Source organism: Rhea pennata, chromosome 2, assembly GCF_028389875.1.
Source record: "Rhea pennata isolate bPtePen1 chromosome 2, bPtePen1.pri, whole genome shotgun sequence".
Classification (NCBI taxonomy): domain Eukaryota; kingdom Metazoa; phylum Chordata; class Aves; order Rheiformes; family Rheidae; genus Rhea; species Rhea pennata.
In genome coordinates this window covers 25,067,293-25,085,268 of record NC_084664.1, presented here as the reverse complement: position 1 = coordinate 25,085,268, position 17,976 = coordinate 25,067,293, and the positions used below count along the sequence as shown (strand labels likewise).

Genomic DNA, 17,976 nt, shown 5'->3' with positions numbered 1-17,976 from the left:
TGTTCCAACACAATCTATTTAAAGATAAATCAGTTTGTCTAGAATTTTATGAAATGTGGAGCAATATCCAGTGCTCATGTCTCCCAATCTTCAGAAACAATCCTTTATCCATAATAAAACTGCATGGCTGTATTTCAGAGAATAATTCCTTCAAATCACAGACCCATTTAGATTGGGTCTAACACCTTGTTGGTGTTCACACATTTCAACAGCATATGAATAGATTTTATCAGAAATGACTCAAATGGCATTTCAAGGGTGGAGAAATTGTAAGGATTCATTTCAAGCTCTTCAGACTCCTTCCTCTCTGTCATTCATTTATTCTCCATTTGACCCATCTCCTCTAAACAAGAATTTTTATTCCCTAGTATCTTGATGCTGTTTTATTCACCTCATTGTTTCCCCCATCTACTTCATTTTTCCCTTTCATATCTACTGGAAACCCTTTCTCTTTCCTCTTACCACAAAATCTGTTTGCAATCTCTTTCACTTTGTAACAGGATCTCCAACTGTCCTGTTCTTTCCCCTTCTAAGTTAATGTCTCTTCACATAGCTTCATAGTTTTAACCTTCCTCTTCCCCAGCTTACTCTTTTGTCTGTCATTAATTATTTGGGAATAAATCATTCAGGCTAATCATATCATTTTGACTATACTAACTCTATGGGAAGTTAGAAAGGACAAGAGGTAGCCATCACTATTTTTATTTATGGGTGCCATCAAACAACTGTTACACTGCTAAACCATTGCAGAGATGCCTGAGATGCCCTGCAAGTGGTTTAGTTTCTTTTCCATTCAGATTTCTTGTTTGTTCTGCATTTTATAGATTTCCCACTAGAACACCTAGACTATTTTTGAATCAAGTAGATATACTGCTCAAAAGTTATCCTGGTATATGCATATGTATGGCTGGATAGACAAGACAGAGAAATACCATCTCATTGAATGCAGGACTGGACAAAAAAGCAGAGGAGAAATTACAGAAGAGTCATGTGGCCCTTCCTCAAGTCAGCATTTCAAATAATAGATACAATTTCTACAACACATATTCACCCAGAAACTTACTTTTCAGTACAATACATTCAACAAACCAATGTAAGCATGTATATAAAGACTACGTATGACTTCAAACTACAAGATTGACTGTCCCGTTCAAAAATATCCCCACATAGTCCTCACTTACTTTTAATACTTATCCAAAAGTTTAAATTTATGGACCAAATCCTTCCTTCCATAGCAGTGATAGTATTCCACTGGTCCCCAAGCAACTACACAACTGAGTCATGGACATAGCATATTTATCTTACTAATGTACCTTCTTGCTACAAAGATGAAATATGTATCAAAAAACAAAAAATGAAAAAATATTTTCTGTTGCATCCTCTTTATTGGAAGTAGCTATGGTCTTTTTTAAGTTTACAAAGTTTGATTCACTGTCTGGTTTTATATATTTTCATTTGAAAATCTCTGAAAACTTATTATGCATACTTATTAACTCAGTTGTACCACACTGATTCAAAGGGATTTTATGGGATCCAAGGTCTCACCAGAAGAAATTGTTTTGCCATCAGCAACAGAACACCCTGATGGGACCAAGAAATTCTGGCACTACTGAAAAAGATCAGTGGCAATGATCAACCATTGACAGACACTCATAAAAGTGATTAGAGCACATTACACTTTCCAGAGGTTTCAGCATGTTTTCAGAATTCCATCTTTGTGTTTTATTTTTTTAACCAATTCATTCTATCTCATTTTAAGAAAATCATTATTAAAAGTTATTCTGAAGTTCAAAAAAGGTTAACATAACATTTCATGTTATCAAGGGACAATAGTAGAAACTGTGGATGTAGTGGAAAAGAAAGGAAGATATGAGATCATCTTCTGTACAAATGAAGCCAAGCAGTTCCACAGTTATGTTGAGGTCAGTCCGTTTTGTATGTTTTGGTGATAATTTCTAGAACACATTTTTTGTCTACTGATTCATGGAAAACTAAGAGTCTGACAAATAAACCAAGCAATAAAGCATTCCTGCTACTGCAACAGAATGAAGTTTTTTGAATTTCAGAAGCTCTTGCCAAGAAAAGTTCTGAAGTGTTGCTATATGAGGTAGCTGCAGGAGCAAAGAATTTCATCTTATTTTAAGTAGTATTTTCAGTGACCATACTATAGTGGGAATGGGATCAAGCTTTTAATGAAGAAAACAAGAATGTTGGACAGTGGAGAAAAATTTAGGTAGATGGCAATAAATGAGCTTTTCATCCAGTTTTGGAGTGGGCCTTGACCTTGCATTTGATCATCTAATCCACAAACACAGCTACTTGCGAGCTAACATATCTGGAAATCAGGGAGTTAGTTGTTTTGGAAGAATATAAATTCTTTCCATCAGTTCTTGCACTTAAAAGTCTTGTTAACAGAAAACATGAGTTTGCTGATACAGATCATTCTTCTCAATGGGAGTACCGAATGTAAGAACACATAATATCTATTGTCATCAGTCAAAATTCAGGTTAACATCTCACCTCAGCAGGACAGTCACTAGGCTCATTTGGATAGATACGACTGAACTCTGTCCAGTTTAAACTGATTTAAGTTAAATTGCCTTTTCATGCCACTGCTCTTCCTGACCTTTGTGCCAGCCTATGTGTGGCTGTCAAGTGAATCAGACTAGGGTATTGATCTGGCTGAATCATCCTTTTCCCTAGATTACTTTTCAATTGGATCAAATTCCTTGGTCTGATTATCTTCACAGCTTTAACCACTTGTGTTAGCAGACCTCAGAGAACAGAAAAGGCACTGCTTACACAGAATGCTGCTGTCAATAGGAATTTACATCGAAAACACCCAGCATGGCCCTGGCACTGATTGTTGGTACCACTTCTTGGGAACAGTATTCTGGGATCTGATTAACCCAGATAAACTTGGCATAAAATTCCTCAAATCTCCTCAGCAATTTAAAAGTCTCTCTCCAGAGTTCCAATTCTGTATCTCTGAATTCATACATCAAGGGCATGTAACAAGTGAAATGAAACAGTCTGCAGCCTTTTTAAAGGCATTGCAAAAATGTTCACACTAGAGCGATCAATTCCTATCCTCCACGCCTGCACCCTTCTTGGTCTTCAGACAGTGCTTTCAAGGATCACAGATCTATCTCCAAGCATTCCACAACTAGCTCAGCCTTATGTTCATTCACAAAATCTCCTCTGACTGCAACATATGTGGTCTGTCAGTAAAACGTTTCCTACTCTTTTTTGTACATTCCACTAGGAAAGCATCCTTTTTGCTTCTCACATCTCTGTCTTCCCTCCTTTGGAGACTCCAGACCACTGCAGCCAGTTTGGGGAGAATGGTTCCCTTTGATTAAAGCCAGTTTATTGTTCGTATCAACAGCTTTTCTTGAACTTCTTGTGCCTTTTTATCCTTGTACAGGCCTAGATGCGTATGACACAATGGCAGATATGATACACACTGAAGCATTTAATGATGCATAATTTTATAAAAGTAATCAGTGTTATATAAATCAATGCCCCAAACTAGCAGATTCATTGTTTATATGCATTTTAGTAGTATATAGGCATATTAATACACTGCATTTTGAAATGGCTAGATAAGCATAAATTAAAAGGTGCATATACACATATTTTGATTATTTTTCAACTAAATCATATCCATTACAAAGGGAAAAAATGAAATACTGTCAACAGCATTTTCTTTTCTAGCCCTTTATAGGCCTTAGGTGATCTCCCCCCTGCATTGTATCTAATATGTCTTGGACCTTGAACCTACTGTTGCAATGTCCTGGAAAGTGTTACTGTTCCAGTAGTTGGGAAGTGAGTTACTTAGAGGTTAAACAGTTTACTTAAAACTTATAAAGCAGAGAAGAAACTTGATATGAGGTCTCAAATTCTGGCCCTAAACATTGAACAGTGCTTTGTAGAGGAAAAACTAGTTGTTACACAGAAAATCTGGCTCCCATTTGAGAGAATCCACCGGAAAAAATCTGCTTGATTGGATGTGTCATTTTAGAAATAGCTTTGGTAGATGCTATGCAAACTTCAGCTGGTAAAAGACCATTGGGCAATTCTAGAAAGAAAAACTGAAGTGTGCTTAATGTCCTCAACTGAGCGATGAGGCTAAATGTCAATTTGGATAGCACGGGACAATCTTGTAATTGGTTTTCATTTGTAATTTAAGTTAGTATTTCAACCCATAGTAACAGATATTAAAATTAATGAAGTTATGCTATTTTGTACTACCTTGTATAATGAGTGCATAAAGCAGAATAGAATAATAGAATGCTTTGTTAGGACACAACTTCTCTATAGCTTTAAGTGTGATGATTCTAAATTCTTTGCTGCTGCACTAAGAATACCTACATAAATAAAGATGTACATGTACAAGCATTTTCTTTAGTACTTCTTGAAAGGAGTTTTGTGCTTGTAATATGCCTTGTTCTGATTTTATACATTGTAAGTATAACAGTATGGGTAACAGTTCTTTCCTTCTGCTTAGATAAAGATGCCTTAGAACAGATGCCTGGAGCACTTTTTACAGTGAAGTGTATGTAATATATTTACAGGCCCACAGTTTTTGGCCTGTCTTCTAATGATGGTACCTGCAATAAAGATCTATCTGTTAGACACCAAATTAAGACAATGTCTTATAGATTTAAGTGAGAAAAAGTTATGAGAACTTGGACAAGTGTTTCAAAAGGGCCAAAACAACTTTTAATTTCATACTCATATTGACCATACAGCTCTTCTCAATGCTAATGGATCTCAGTGTAAACTGATGTGATCACAGAAAAAGGAAGATCACATCTAATTGAGCCTACTTTCAAAGGATTTCAATTAGTAATGGTGATAATGAAAAGCCCTGAAGTCCATTTTTATTCCCAAGAACTATTTGCTCTCCACAGGAACACACATATATATTTGTCTTGTTTTTTCTTTTTTAACACACGCCATACTAATAGCTTTAAATGGCTTATTCCAAGCAGTGTCTTCATTCACCTCCTTTCAGTTTTCCGTGATCAAGGGTCAGGTTCTGCTCTGTGTCACAACACTTGGTTACCCTTGCAGCTGTTTATTTTACTCTGGGTCAAATGGCTGGCTTCTATGGTCAGCTGTAAACAATGAATCCAACTTTTTGACCAGAATTTAACAAAGTTGGAGATTGAATTAAGTTCTCCAGAATTTTCTAAGATGAAGTAGGACTGATTCTGGAGAGCACAATTTAACAAATCTTTCAATAAAACCAAATGTTAATTTTTCACTGGATGCATATAGGGATTGCCTGCAGAACTTACAATCTCTGCTTTGTCTTAGAAGGTAAATTTGGGCACACCTTCTGAATAGTTAATGGATAATACAGAATACAATTAGATTTCTTTATCATTGCACCTCCCTAAGCCTGTTCCACTAGGGAACTTAATTTTAGTACGTTTTTTCATGACTCCTGACAACAAAGTGAAGGTAATACTCTGAATAAGCCTTTTGTAGATCTTATTCTTTATCCCTAATTCTATTTCTAATTAATTTTCCTTATTTCATCTATAGAAATTTAAATGTTAACATATTGAAAAGTGCACTTTTCCTTTTCTATTTTAGATTTCTTAGATTCACATTGCAGACTGGTTTCCTGTGTTTTAGACAGTGTTTGTCTCTGTCATGCATTACTGAGTTTATACACAATGCCAACTCATTTCTCTTTGGTCTATATTACACAGACCACCACAATCCTGCTATATTTTCTGCAGCAATATCTTACTACAATAAAAGCAAAAAATAAGGCCAACTTTTGAACTGCAATAATTGCATGGAATTACAACCACAAAAAAATAGAAAATGTAGTATCTTTGTTGGTCAGTTATTTACGCTCAAAGTCCAAAACTATACAACAGGATCATTAGTTGCAGAATCATTAGCTCCATGTATTTATTACATATTTTTTTATGCAGCCATAGTTTTCCTGTTTCTGTTTTAATATCAGAATCATTACCAATTAGAATTCAAATGTTCGCAGCAGTAGATGACATCATTAGTCCCCATCCTAGTCAACTCATGTGGGGAGACTGGCAACAGGATGTTTCTGATTTTGGGTGAGCATCGTAACTACTGTGTAACATATCTTAAAATAGATGCTAACAAACTATTTCTTTAAAATAATTATCAGACCTAGACAACATAAAAAAGTGAAGTTTCATTAGCTTGTGCTAGAATTTTAGTAAACGCCAATGCATCCAGAAGCAATTTTGCATGAAAATCTCACCCAATCAATGTCATGATTCAAATGTCTATTTTTGATGTTTTTCTTCTAGTCATACAATTGTGCTGGCTCTAGAGTAAGTAGTAAAATCCCACTGCTATCCCACAGGAGTAATTTGTGTGAATAAAGTTTAGTACATGTCAAGGGCTACAGGCTTAGGTCAAAAGCATGGAAAATTTCCAGCATCAGAAACAAAAGAACATATTCATGGAAAAAAAAGGGGGGGGGGGATGTTTTACAGTTTTAGGTGTAGTAAACAGAGACACACACCATATAAGATGTCTGTAAGATGTATGTGCTGTAAGCTGTAGATTGGAATCTAATAAAAATTTGTTTAGATTGTGTCTAAACCTCAGGAGAAATTTACTCTGTAAAGCTCCCTAGAATTCTACTTCTCTGATTGCCTTAAGTTCAATACCTGCTGGCATGCAACGTGGCTTCTGTCTTGCCACGTGCTAAGGTCCCCCTTCTGCAGAGTGAAATGTGTAGAATGAAGGGTGTATGGGGGATCAGGATGGTAAATACCCAGTTACTGTCCCACTGTAATACTGAGATGTTACCAGGGGACAAACATGACTGTGGGAAGCAGAAAGCATTCCTGAACTCTGCAGTGTACTCATTTATTTACTTTCTGTGGTCATCTGGGACAGTGATTTATGATCGTTTTTGCTTACAACTGAAATATGATTGAGGGGAGGAAGCACTTGGAATTTAAAAGCACTGAATCAGGAGAAACAAAAGAGCAAATATCAGAATGTCAAATAGATTAAAATGTAAAATTGCTGTCCCATCCAGCAAAGGTCCAGATAGCATAAAATAATACCCCATACACCTGAAGTGGAAATGAAATGTATAAAAGAAACGTCTAAGCAAAATATGAAAACAGAGCTGGCAAGTGAACATTTCACAGACCTAGGCATATTTACATGCAGCAGACAAGAATTGTCCATACTTTATCTACAATCTGGAAGTTATGCTGGTTTGATTGGCTTGTGTGTTGGCTTCCCAACCACATCTGATCTTTTTTATCCTCCTCCTAAAACATGGGAGGAACAGTATGCATTTACAGAGCAAGACTACAATAGGAAGAAAAACTGCTACCATAAATGAAGGTGGTGTGTACCAGACAAATTGGTTAACATCAACCCACTTATTCCAAGCAAACACCAGTGCATGAACTGTGCACAGCAGCAGAGCTAAATATCCCATCTTGCTCTGAAAAGAGAAAGAAAACATCGTTATTTATGGCAAAAGATTACTCTATTAAGCAAATATAAAAAGCAGGAAGGGCCTCAACAAACATACTGAAAACAAAGAAAAGAGAATGTTGGCTTTGAATTAAATCTCAGACCTGTAATTCAAGATTCCAGTTGTACCCCTCTATACCACCTATCCCTGACTCAACAGGATACAGGGCATTATTCATACATATAAAAGACCCAGAGGATAACTGAAAAGCCTTCAGCACCAGAGATCTTCAACCAAAGAATAGGTCCTAAAGGGACAGCTGCTGCTAGTCACCAGGGAAGAAGAACTAAAAGATGGTTTGGAGTTATCTTTTCCACTTTATGCTGTGAACCTGATGATCAGTCTTTTCTTCTCAGCAAAATAACAAATTAAATGAACATTTCTTGCAAAGCAACTGGCAAGAAGTACTGAGTAAACTTTTAGACCGGTTTCATTAACTCCTCCTACTTTTAACTACTGATGACCTCAGCTGATAATATACAGTCTACAAATGAGGACTGATGACATGCAGTGATGACATTTATGTGTACCTGAATGTAGTGGAACTCTCTCCAGGTCAAAGAGTGACTGACAGATGGAATTGACGCTATTGCCAATAATGCCAGCAAAGCCAGTCCCAGAATTCCTAGAGACACATAAATCTCCATTCTCCAAACATCATGTTCAATCCAGGCATTTTCTTTTTTTTGTTTGACCTGCCACAAGAACGCCATGTTTAAAATGTCAGACAAGCATACTTAGATGATTCTGTGAAATACAGCTATTTTTACAATAATCATCAGGAAATAAGCCAAGGAACATAGTATTTTTGTTTGTTTGAATGTCCCTGATTGTAACTTCTATTTCCTTTGATGACAAGGTCTCCACTAGGATCTGCAGAGCAAAGAAGGGCTTTTGAGTGAGAAGAATTTGTAGACTTCATCAGTGTCTTGGCCCAGAAGAGACCTGTTAGCCTGCCTTCACAGCAGGGGAAATCTTTGACAAAAGAAAAAAAATTCCATCTATGGCTAAATACCTTATCTGGAAGATTATAACAACAGGAAATTATTAACAGCACTATTTTAAGAAGCTAATTCAGCAGGCATTCTCAACTACTTTGTTATCATGCCAGGATAGTCATTTAGCTCTATTTTTTTCAAAAACAACACCTTTGTACATTCAGCTGCACTGAATAAGAGCTGGTATGGATTAGAAGGTTGTGAATTTAATACTCTGATGTCAAAGCTTCTCTTATTTATGACAAACTGCAACAGTCCTTTGAGGCTATTAGTGACCACCATAGTGTATTTTTCTCCAGAAATGATCATTTCTTGATCTGCATTTTAGGACTGGACTCTCAAGGAAATTTCTAGTAAACCACTCAGGTCAGATTACCAGTAAGACTGATTTGCAGATTTTTCTTCAGTTAGGTTTGATTGTTTACAGAATTCCTAAGAAGCTAATAACATTGTATCCTCTGTGCTGTAATAAAAATGCACATTTGCTGTTTTTAACTTATACTGGAATATTACTTATTTGGGAATGCTCTTGGCACTCAAGGCAACATGCAAGTACTAGGAACCCTCTAGTCATGTTAGGTCTTAAGAATGCTTTGTAAGCCAATTATTGCTCATGACTCAGAAGTATGATTGAAATTCTGTTTTAACAAGTCAATGTGCATTAGCCAAACTGTGGCTGCATTCGTAAGAGTTCATATTAGTGGCAAATGCAAATTATTGTGATTTGTGTCAGCTCTCCTTCATTGCTGGCTAATTCTCCGGACAAAGATTTCTAAAAATGGTATGTGCAGCAATTTTTGTAAATAGTTAGATTCTACTGGTGCAGAGAGGATTACCCACACTAAAGTAATAGTGTGCCAAGGACTTAAATGTTCCTGTGAGGCAGGTATAATTACGGACATTTTACAGTGAGCAAAAAAACCCAAATGAAGAAAGTGATTTATTTAACACAAACTGGCACAGCTGTGATGACTCTTGATTCCCTATTACAAGTCTTAACAACTAGGTCCTGCTCCATCTCTTTAAGGGGAAAGAGCCTGTAGGAGATGCTTCAAAGTCAAATAAAGGCAATGAAAACAGCTTTCCATCCATCCAGGCTTGTTTGGATTAACAAAACAAAGATTCTCTCAACACAGAAGTGTTGGCATTTGAGAGCCCATCATACCTGCTGGAATGCCCAGTTCAGCAACTTGTATCTGTACGATCTTCTCATTGGATAGCATAGGCTATAGCAGGCGTGCATTGTAGCGAAGAAGAAACTGAGAAGTCCAAATTGTTTTCTTGATAACATCCATCTATCCAGCCACTGGGGAAACCTTTTGTACTTGGTACCAGAGTACAGCTGGAAACCAGCAGCTAATATTCCTGGTAGATATACCAGTGCTAAAAGAGTAATTGAAACCACTGGTAAAACTTTGTTTATGACGAGGATTGGAATTTTATAGAAAACATTTTCTTTTCTGGTTATAAAAGGATGTATGACATCTCTCAGAGAAGTGTAAACAAACATTAAGAATGAGATCACAGATGCTATCTTCATTGGCAGGTGCCATTTGGGGAATAGATCCTGCTTGCAGTGCTGTTCTGAAGAGCATTCAAACTCACCAAAATGGTGTGCTTGGTGTAAACTAAAAAGTGCAGCTGCTTCTGGTGTACTAGTAATTTGCATATCCACATTCTGGAAAGGACAGAAAGTAAACACTAAGTGTGTTTAAAAGAAGAATAAAGACTCTACACAGTATTCACCATTATGGCACTTGCACAGAACATCACTGAAACTGCATACCAAACAGCAACATACATGCTATTAAAGACAAGGTAGCTTGAAAATATAGTTTCAAACAGCACGGTCAGTAGCTGAGCAAGGAAATTTAAGTGTAGATTTCTCATTCTCTATTCATTATCTGCTCTGATTTGAATTTGTAGATTTTCATTCCAGGAAGTTAACTATACCACAAAAGGTTACATTACAGGAAGATATCATTACAGTTTATGACAGGTGCTACAGATTTCAAGAGTTCAGCTACAGACTTAATACTGTAACCCAAATAATATGCATGGTAACAGACTCTTGAGACATACCAATACAGTATTTCGTTCATCTACTGGTATTTTAATTACACCTAATTGTGGGAATAGGGATGTAAGTAGAAATGTTTGGGATCAATTTCCATTCTCCTCTTCTTCCTTCCCGAAATGTAATAGAGTCCTCACTTAACTTTAAATAAAACATGTGAAACTGAGTCACTTCAGTTTAAAAAGCTGAATTTTCTGCTGCCAAGCAGGCATGGTTTGATTCCAGTCTCACAGAAGATCTTGGCAAAATTTTGATAGAGTTTAGCGGGAGCTAAGCTAGTACAAAATTTTAGAATAATATTATAAAATTAAAGACTGTCCTGTAGTTACAATTCCTGGAAGAGGTACATGCCCATGAACATACAAAACAAAAAGGTGTACCAACAGCAGGACTTCACATTTGATGCAGCAGACAGCTGTCCATGGGGAGAACGGAGAATTGGTAACATGCAATTCCTTTAATATTTCAGCAAAACATAAAATGTAAGCTGAACTAAAGCTGCAATGGAGCAAGTTTAAAATGGCTAATGTGACACATATCTAGATCTCCCGAAGGAGGAGTGGCACTATTAGGTTTGAAGAAGGTAGCTGTCTGTATTTTGAAAGTTTTAAGCTGGCATTCTCCTAGGATACAGGAAATCCTTCTCTCTCAGTCATATTATCTGGCCTTATTCCTAAAACTCAAATATCATAGTGAAGCTGATTAGAGAATCAATTCAAACATGATGCACAAGGTGCAAGGGTAAGTGCAAGTCTTGGGTTCGCCTCCAGTAGTGCAGAGGTGTTTCGTTTTGCTTTATTTTAACAGAGAGATAACAAATATACGCTGCTATGATGCTCTACAATCCTTAATAGAGCCATGGCAGTCTGTTTACCACGTCTGCCTGGCTTGTCTACTGTGTCTCACAGTAAAATTAAAGGACATGGTCTTCACTAAGATTTTATAGCTGAATAGCTAATACAGGTTTATCTGATGATAAAAACATATCCTTCAAACAGTGGAGGTGTTATCTAAGAAAATCTTATGCTCTAGTCAGTGAAGAAAGGTAGAGTCTATGCATTACAGAGACAGAAGCTGGAATAAATTATAACCACTGAGTTTCACCTCTGAACCAAGTTTCACCTAGAGATTCCTGTTTCTTGAAGTGATAGTTTATAAAGAAGCCTAATTCAGTATTTCATACTATGTGCAATAGCTCACATCAGAATAGGAAGCAGTGGCTTGAACTACTTCTCTGCATCAGCAGTTGCAAAGGCAAAGTCTGTTGGAGCGGATGTTCTTTTGGACTTCTGTGTGGTGCGGAAAACTTACTAATGTGATGTGGTAATTCCAAAAAGATTCCTGCAAAGATAAACTTTATATTCCTGTACAAAAATCCCTATTCATTTCTGTGGACCTTTGCTTAGCTGGTAGAATGCAATTAGATCCTTCATGTAGCTTTCCGCTGGCCCAAATTTTGTGTATTTTTTCGCAGGAACTGTGATTAAATAGAATGAACTGTTCCTTATGTTTTTTTTCTCTCTCTGTCAATATTGTGACATAACTTAGGAAGTACTGATGATATGCCACTGTTAGGGAAACCCAGTGTTTCTGGACAAAATTGAACGAAAGACAGCAATATTCTGTGTGATATATGAACTGCTTTTTACAGAAGCATTACCAAGTTGCTAAGGTTTCCTGTATTTCTTCTTGGCTTGATGCTCTGAGCTGTGTTCTGATCAATGGTACAGTTATCACCTTCCCTCTTCTCCATTGCGGAAACTCCCTGCAAAACAAACACAGGATGTAAATCAGGTTTTGAAATACACTACTGGAACTTTGGGGCCTATTTTCCCTCAGAACATTTTCTTTCCCCTCCTCCACCCATTAGCCATAGAAGTTATGATAACCTGGGGAACAGAAAGTCTGTCCTCTGAGAAGAGAGCAGAAGAGCTCAGCTGTTTTTCTAAGTAAAACTGAGACTAGGAGAGGATATGAATCAACAGAACAAAATCATTGATGAAAAACAGTATTTAAGCTAAATGCCCATGTCAGCAGAGGAATGAATCAATGAATTTAGGCTAAAAGTTTTTAAGTATTACAGCAGTAAAGTTTGAAACAGCTTTTCAATAAAATGGTAAGTAAAATGTTACGAAGGAGGATTTTGATTATTTTATTAAAGCTTTTCATGAACTTGTCTCTGTCATGACAATGAATTAGACTTGCTGATGTAGGGAACCACTCAAATTTGTGGTTCCTAATATGTTTTAATGTCAGTCTACTGTATAGTCAGTCTGTGTCTTTAGAAACTTATCTGCCCTTTGAGACGCTGAGAAAACTCTTGATTACAGCTTCATTCATCCTGTTCCAAGGTACACCGCCAGTAGTCATTGCTTATCATCCACAGATGCAACAGAAATGGTTCGAAGCTACAAAGGGTATAGAGAAAGCAGCAGCCAGAAAAAAGGAACAGAAGGGATAAAATAAAAGAGATGTTTCTTCCTTAAGATCTTAAGATAGCATGAGAGAGACACTATGCTGAAGTGTTGCAAAATAACTGCATGGATTACCCTGCAACAGCGTTCCAATGTGTGCATCACTTTGTCACACACAGCACGAGAAGATGTGCTAGCACCACGTCACTGGAAGCTCAGGGTCTCGTACCAAAATATAACTGCTGTGGCTACCTTCATTAAGACTAGGCAGCTCCTCAGTACAGTCATCCTACAGCTAAAATTTGATCCTTTTATATCCATGAAACCTTGGGGAAATTGTACTGACACAATTGTGTCTATATTTTTTCTTTTTCTTTTTTTTTCTTTTTTTCCCACTCTGGTTCTTTCAGTAGATGAGTCCTGTACTCTTGTACTTTCTGATATGAGAATTCACTTTCTGCCAGGTAAACAGACTTCTGACGCCTAAGTGTTCTTTTCCTAACTGTTTCTTTCCTGGGTTTTTCTCTCCTGCTAGCAAGCTCTCCCTTTGGGCATAACCTTTCAGCCACGTATTGCAGAGTAGGGTCAACAAGAGCTTCTGTCTGAAGGTCAGGCTATTAACCCTTTGCTATGCTAGCTAATGGATGGTTTGTATATCCCGTACACAAGAACGCATGGGCTGATGAAGGCATAGTTCCATTCCTTCCTATTCCTGGGGCTAGTCCTAGTGATTTTATCACATGCTTCATGATATCAGGTATCTTCATCAAATCTCAGCTCCTGCAGTCCCAGGACTAGTTAAGAATCTCTGTTTCTGCATATTTTAATGACCTGCATTTCTAGATGTTACCATGACAAAGAACAGCCTACAAACACATCTCAGTATAATACACTTACTCAGAAACAAAGATAACAAAAGTAAGTTCCAGACCCACTACTAACAGAACTCAGACTACTTAGGGCAATCACACTATTTTTGAGGCCTACCCTCCGATTTTTAAAGGTCTGGTAGACAATAAAGATTTGGAGAACTTTTAATTTTTATTCTCTCATGATAATATGACTTTCTTCTAAAGATTATTAAGCATCTTATGGCCCACATCTCTGCTGTTTTACAATTTTTCTGTACTGATCTTAAACTTTCAATTGTTACAATCTACATGAGTTTACAGAGCAATCCTGATATCTTCAGAACTGCTTTATTTTTGCCACCATACTATCCTTCTAATGCTCCTTTGTGGATGCAACTGTATTTGGATGTCCAAAAGCATATTCTAGATTGGGAAGTTCTCTGTGGAAACACTGATTAACTCAGCAGATTTGCATGCTGCTATCACTCTTAATTTAGAAATGATGAATTCAGTAATAGCCTCCAGTTAAATGTTTGTATTGATAAGGAAGTACTAAGTCTCATATGATAACACACACACACACACACAAAAAGAAAAGAATCTGTCAGCTAGAGTGCCAGCTGCTGATCCTAAATGCTGCTTAACTGGTCCTCTTAGGAAACAACAATGTTTAATACTATGTCAAATACACTGTTAATGGTTTATACTGCAGAGAACAAAATAAAAAGAAAAAAGGGAAATGACATGTTAATGGATGCATGTATGCATCCAGGGAAATACAGGTTACAGCTGTGCAACTACGGGCAATGAAACATAGGTGCTGAACTATAAGAGTTTACTTGGCTTCTCAAGTCAGACTTCACAAAAAAAAATTTCTTGGATACATCCAATAACAAAGCTGTAGCCCTGGAAAACCCTGAATGCAAGACACTTATAATTCCACTTTCAAGTGCCTATAAGTTGTCAGAAAGGAGTTCTGACAGCGAACACGAGTTCGCAGCATGCCCCTCTTGGGAACACATCTTAGGAGGGGGGAAGAAAAAAAAACACAAAGAGAGTCCTGTGTGAGACAGAAACTCATCAGTTATGGTCCTACGAAAGCCACAACCGTTACAAAGGAAAACGGTTGTGGCAGTGTCCCTCCTGAGCGAATACCCGCTCTCCTCGGGGAGGCAGCGGCACCGCTTGCTACATCTACCTGCGAACCGGAGCGGAGGACGTCCCGCTGCGGGAAGCCGCGTTTCGGTGCCAGGAGTCACTACTGCTTTTCTTAACACGCAAACTGTCCCCTTGTAATGCTGAGCCCACAGGGACCTAAAGGCCTTGCTCTGAGAAAGTATCTCCTGACGTCCGTGAGAGGTTTTCCTGAGCAAGGACTTTAGGAGCCGGCTCCACGGAGTGGACAGGATAAGCAGGATACCACAGGATAACACGGCGATGAAAGAGGCACGGGGTAACGGCTTCATCTCACTCCTTCGGCACCATCGGAAAACTATAGCACCAAATTCTCAAGAACAAGCTCGCTGCCTTGGCGGTGACCGCTGCACTGTGCGGAAAGGTGTAAGCACACGGATGTGAGTAGCTTTTCCCACTGCTCTGCTTATTCAGCTCTAAAAAATAAAAAATCTGCGGAGCCCGATGGCAAGCCTAATAAAGGAACCGGAGGGTTTGGAGGGGCGGGGGCGGCTCGGTGCCTGGCTGCGGGCTGGGCGCGGGGCACCGCGATCACCGGGCCGGGGCCGCCCCGCGGAGCGGCGAGGCCGCTGCCCCCCGCCGCCGCCGCCTTCGCCCGGGCTCACCCACCTCACCCGCCGCCCCGAGACCTCTTCTTCCAGGCGGGGGCGGGAGCCGCCCCGGGCTCGGCGGTGCCGCCCGGCCCCGGGGGGGCGGCGGCGGCGCGGAGCTGCTCGGCGGCACCGCAGGCTCCCGGGCGCCCGGCGGGCCCTGGCTCCGCTCCGTAACGGGCGGCGGAGCCCCCGGCGGCGGGTGCCAGCGCCGCGGCCGCGCCAGGCAGGGCGGGCGCAGCTTAGCCGGCGGCGCCCGCAGGCTCCGCGAGGGCAGCGGCGGAGCGCGGCCGGGGCCGGGGCCGGGGCCGGGGCCGGGGCCGCCCCCTCCCGCTGCCGCCTCCCGCCCATGCCGCTCCCGCCGGCAGCGGCGCCCGCACCTGCGCGCCGCGGGGCCTGGGCGGCCGCCGGCAGCGGAGCCCCCTCGGGGGTGGGGGTCGGGGGCTGCGCGGGCCGCCCCGCCCGGGCAAAAGGCGCCTCCACCTGCCCCGTGCTGGCCCGGCGCGGCGCGGCCCGGCGCGGGTGGGGGCGGGCAGCCAGGTGCGCGGCGGGCACCGCCGCCCCCCGCCTCGCCGCCCCCGGCCTCGCCGAGCGCCCGCTGCTGCCGGGCGGCGGGATCTCCCCGCGCCGCGCCGGGTCTCCCCGCGCCCGCCCTGTCCTGCCCTGCCCCGCGCCGCCGCCTCTCACCCTCGGCGAGCCGGCCGCCGGGCAGCAGCGCAGCGGCTGCGGAGCCTCGACTTCCCGTGGATGCCGCAGCGGCTCCGGGCCCCCGGCGGCCCGCCGAAAATCCCCACCCAGGAAACCAGCTCAGCTCTCAGCCACTTCTTCCTTCCCTACTGCTTCTTCCAAGCTAGTCCCTCCCCCAGCCTTCTTCCTGACAAAAAGCCATAAAACCTTCCCGACAAAAAGTTATATTGAATCCCGCTTCTAGCAGGAGCAGCCCTCACTTGCTCAATCCTTTCTGCAGGTAAAACTCCTTCGGTGGCCTCGCGCCGGTTCTGTGCTGGCGCTTCTCAAAAGGCTCCCGAAGGCGCCGTCGCGTGGACGTGCGGCCTGCCGTCCTCGTGCGAGCGCTGTGTGCGCGAGCGGGTCTTATTGCGCCTAATGGGTTATTGACATTGCACAACGCGTGGCCAGGCTGAGTCAGAAATGTTGACTTCACGCAGGGCTACTAGCTGCTTCCTCAGGGTGTCTTCACAGAAATGATGCCAAGTTACTCTCTCTCTCTTTTTATCCTGGGAATATACTTGTTTTTCCTTTCTGACTTGATGTTAAATGGACATAGTCTCCTAACTGAATGCTACATCTGGCAGAAAAGAGGAGATTGCTTTAGAACAGATAAAAGAGTCATTGCCCTTCTTGGGCTAAAGCCTTAACTTTTAATCTTTTTATTAATAGTTGCTCTCATTACAGTTTTCAGCCCTGCTTTGTATGAAGGCAGTTTTCCACATGCTTTCCATTAGTTATTTTTTCATCTTCACAATGCATGCTAACTTTTGCATACTCTCACTTTTTAAAAATCCCATTTGATTTCCCTCTCTGCTCCTTTTTTGCATCATTGCTTTTGGATTTTGTTTTTAGTTCTCAGTAACTAGCATCAGCAGGGTGACATCTAGCGGGGAGAACATAGGGGAGAACACAGTGACTTAAGCTGTACTATCAGGCTATCAGCATAAGACAGAGGCTAGAATAAGCATTTGTAGTTGTATGCTAAGGCCTAAAAGCATCATTTTATTCCAAGAGAGCTCAATGGTAAACTCTGGGGACTAAGTTTGTTGACCAAAAAGTAGTTCTAGATGCTGAGCTATTTCAACATCTGGATATCCTGTCCTATAATTTAAGCCTTTTTGATAAATTGCACAAGAGCAAAGCTCCAGAGTAAGTGTTCTAAGAAGACAAGATGATAAGCCAGCCAGAGAGAACTGCAGAAGAAAGAGATGGGTATTAAACAGCTAGTAAACTGCTCTGCACAGACACTGCTATGCTGCTGTGGCCAGGCAATCGCCTCTGATCTCTGCATCGCAAGTGCCTGTCTGTGAATAAGTGTGTTAAACTCATTTGATCTGGGTGCTGACAAGTGGAAGCAGATTCAAATGCTAGGGCAAACTTTGTTTTCATGGTTTCCCTAAGGCATTACTTTCAGCTCACTCAAAGTACCAGTCGTACTAGAGTGGCTACTGGAAAGCAAACTGCATGGCAGTTGTCCTTCCAACTTATATCTAGGTGATACCTCTGCATGCTGACAAATTTTAACAGTGACTTATGCAAGTGCTATGCAAGAAGTGTGAGACTTATAGTAGGAAGCATAACAAGAATCAGGTAAGGTAGTTTATCTTGGC

At 40.6% G+C, this 17,976-nt stretch overlaps 1 protein-coding gene across 2 annotated transcripts; it reads right to left on the bottom strand.

Annotated features, from left to right (window-relative positions):
- Positions 1-1,377: 1,377 nt before the first annotated feature.
- On the bottom strand, positions 1,378-16,725 carry STEAP1 (STEAP family member 1). Of its 2 annotated transcripts, none has more exons than XM_062569086.1 (5): positions 16,585-16,725; positions 12,249-12,353; positions 9,677-10,189; positions 8,044-8,208; positions 1,378-7,480 (listed from the first exon to the last, which is right to left on the bottom strand). In XM_062569086.1, exons 2-5 carry the CDS (start codon positions 12,339-12,341, stop codon positions 7,223-7,225), a joined length of 1,029 nt encoding a protein of 342 aa, XP_062425070.1. In that variant the 5' UTR covers positions 12,342-12,353; positions 16,585-16,725; the 3' UTR covers positions 1,378-7,222. The 2 variants fall into 2 exon arrangements, with proteins under 2 accessions (XP_062425070.1, XP_062425069.1); XM_062569085.1 differs by lacking the exon at positions 16,585-16,725 and adding an exon at positions 16,325-16,402.
- Between the last annotated feature and the right edge of the window lie 1,251 nt (positions 16,726-17,976).

What these genes read in the sequence shown, in the direction of transcription:
- STEAP1 (XM_062569086.1), bottom strand. Translation starts at nt 12,341, where the DNA reads ATGGAGAAGAGGGAAGGTGATAACTGTACCATTGATCAGAACACAGCT. An exon ending in TGAACTGGGCATTCCAGCAG is followed by an intron (nt 8,209 to 9,676) that starts GTATGATGGGCT and finishes TTCTTGTGGCAG; the next exon opens with GTCAAACAAAAAAAAGAAAA. An exon ending in GAGAGTTCCACTACATTCAG is followed by an intron (nt 7,481 to 8,043) that starts GTACACATAAAT and finishes TTCTCTTTTCAG; the next exon opens with AGCAAGATGGGATATTTAGC.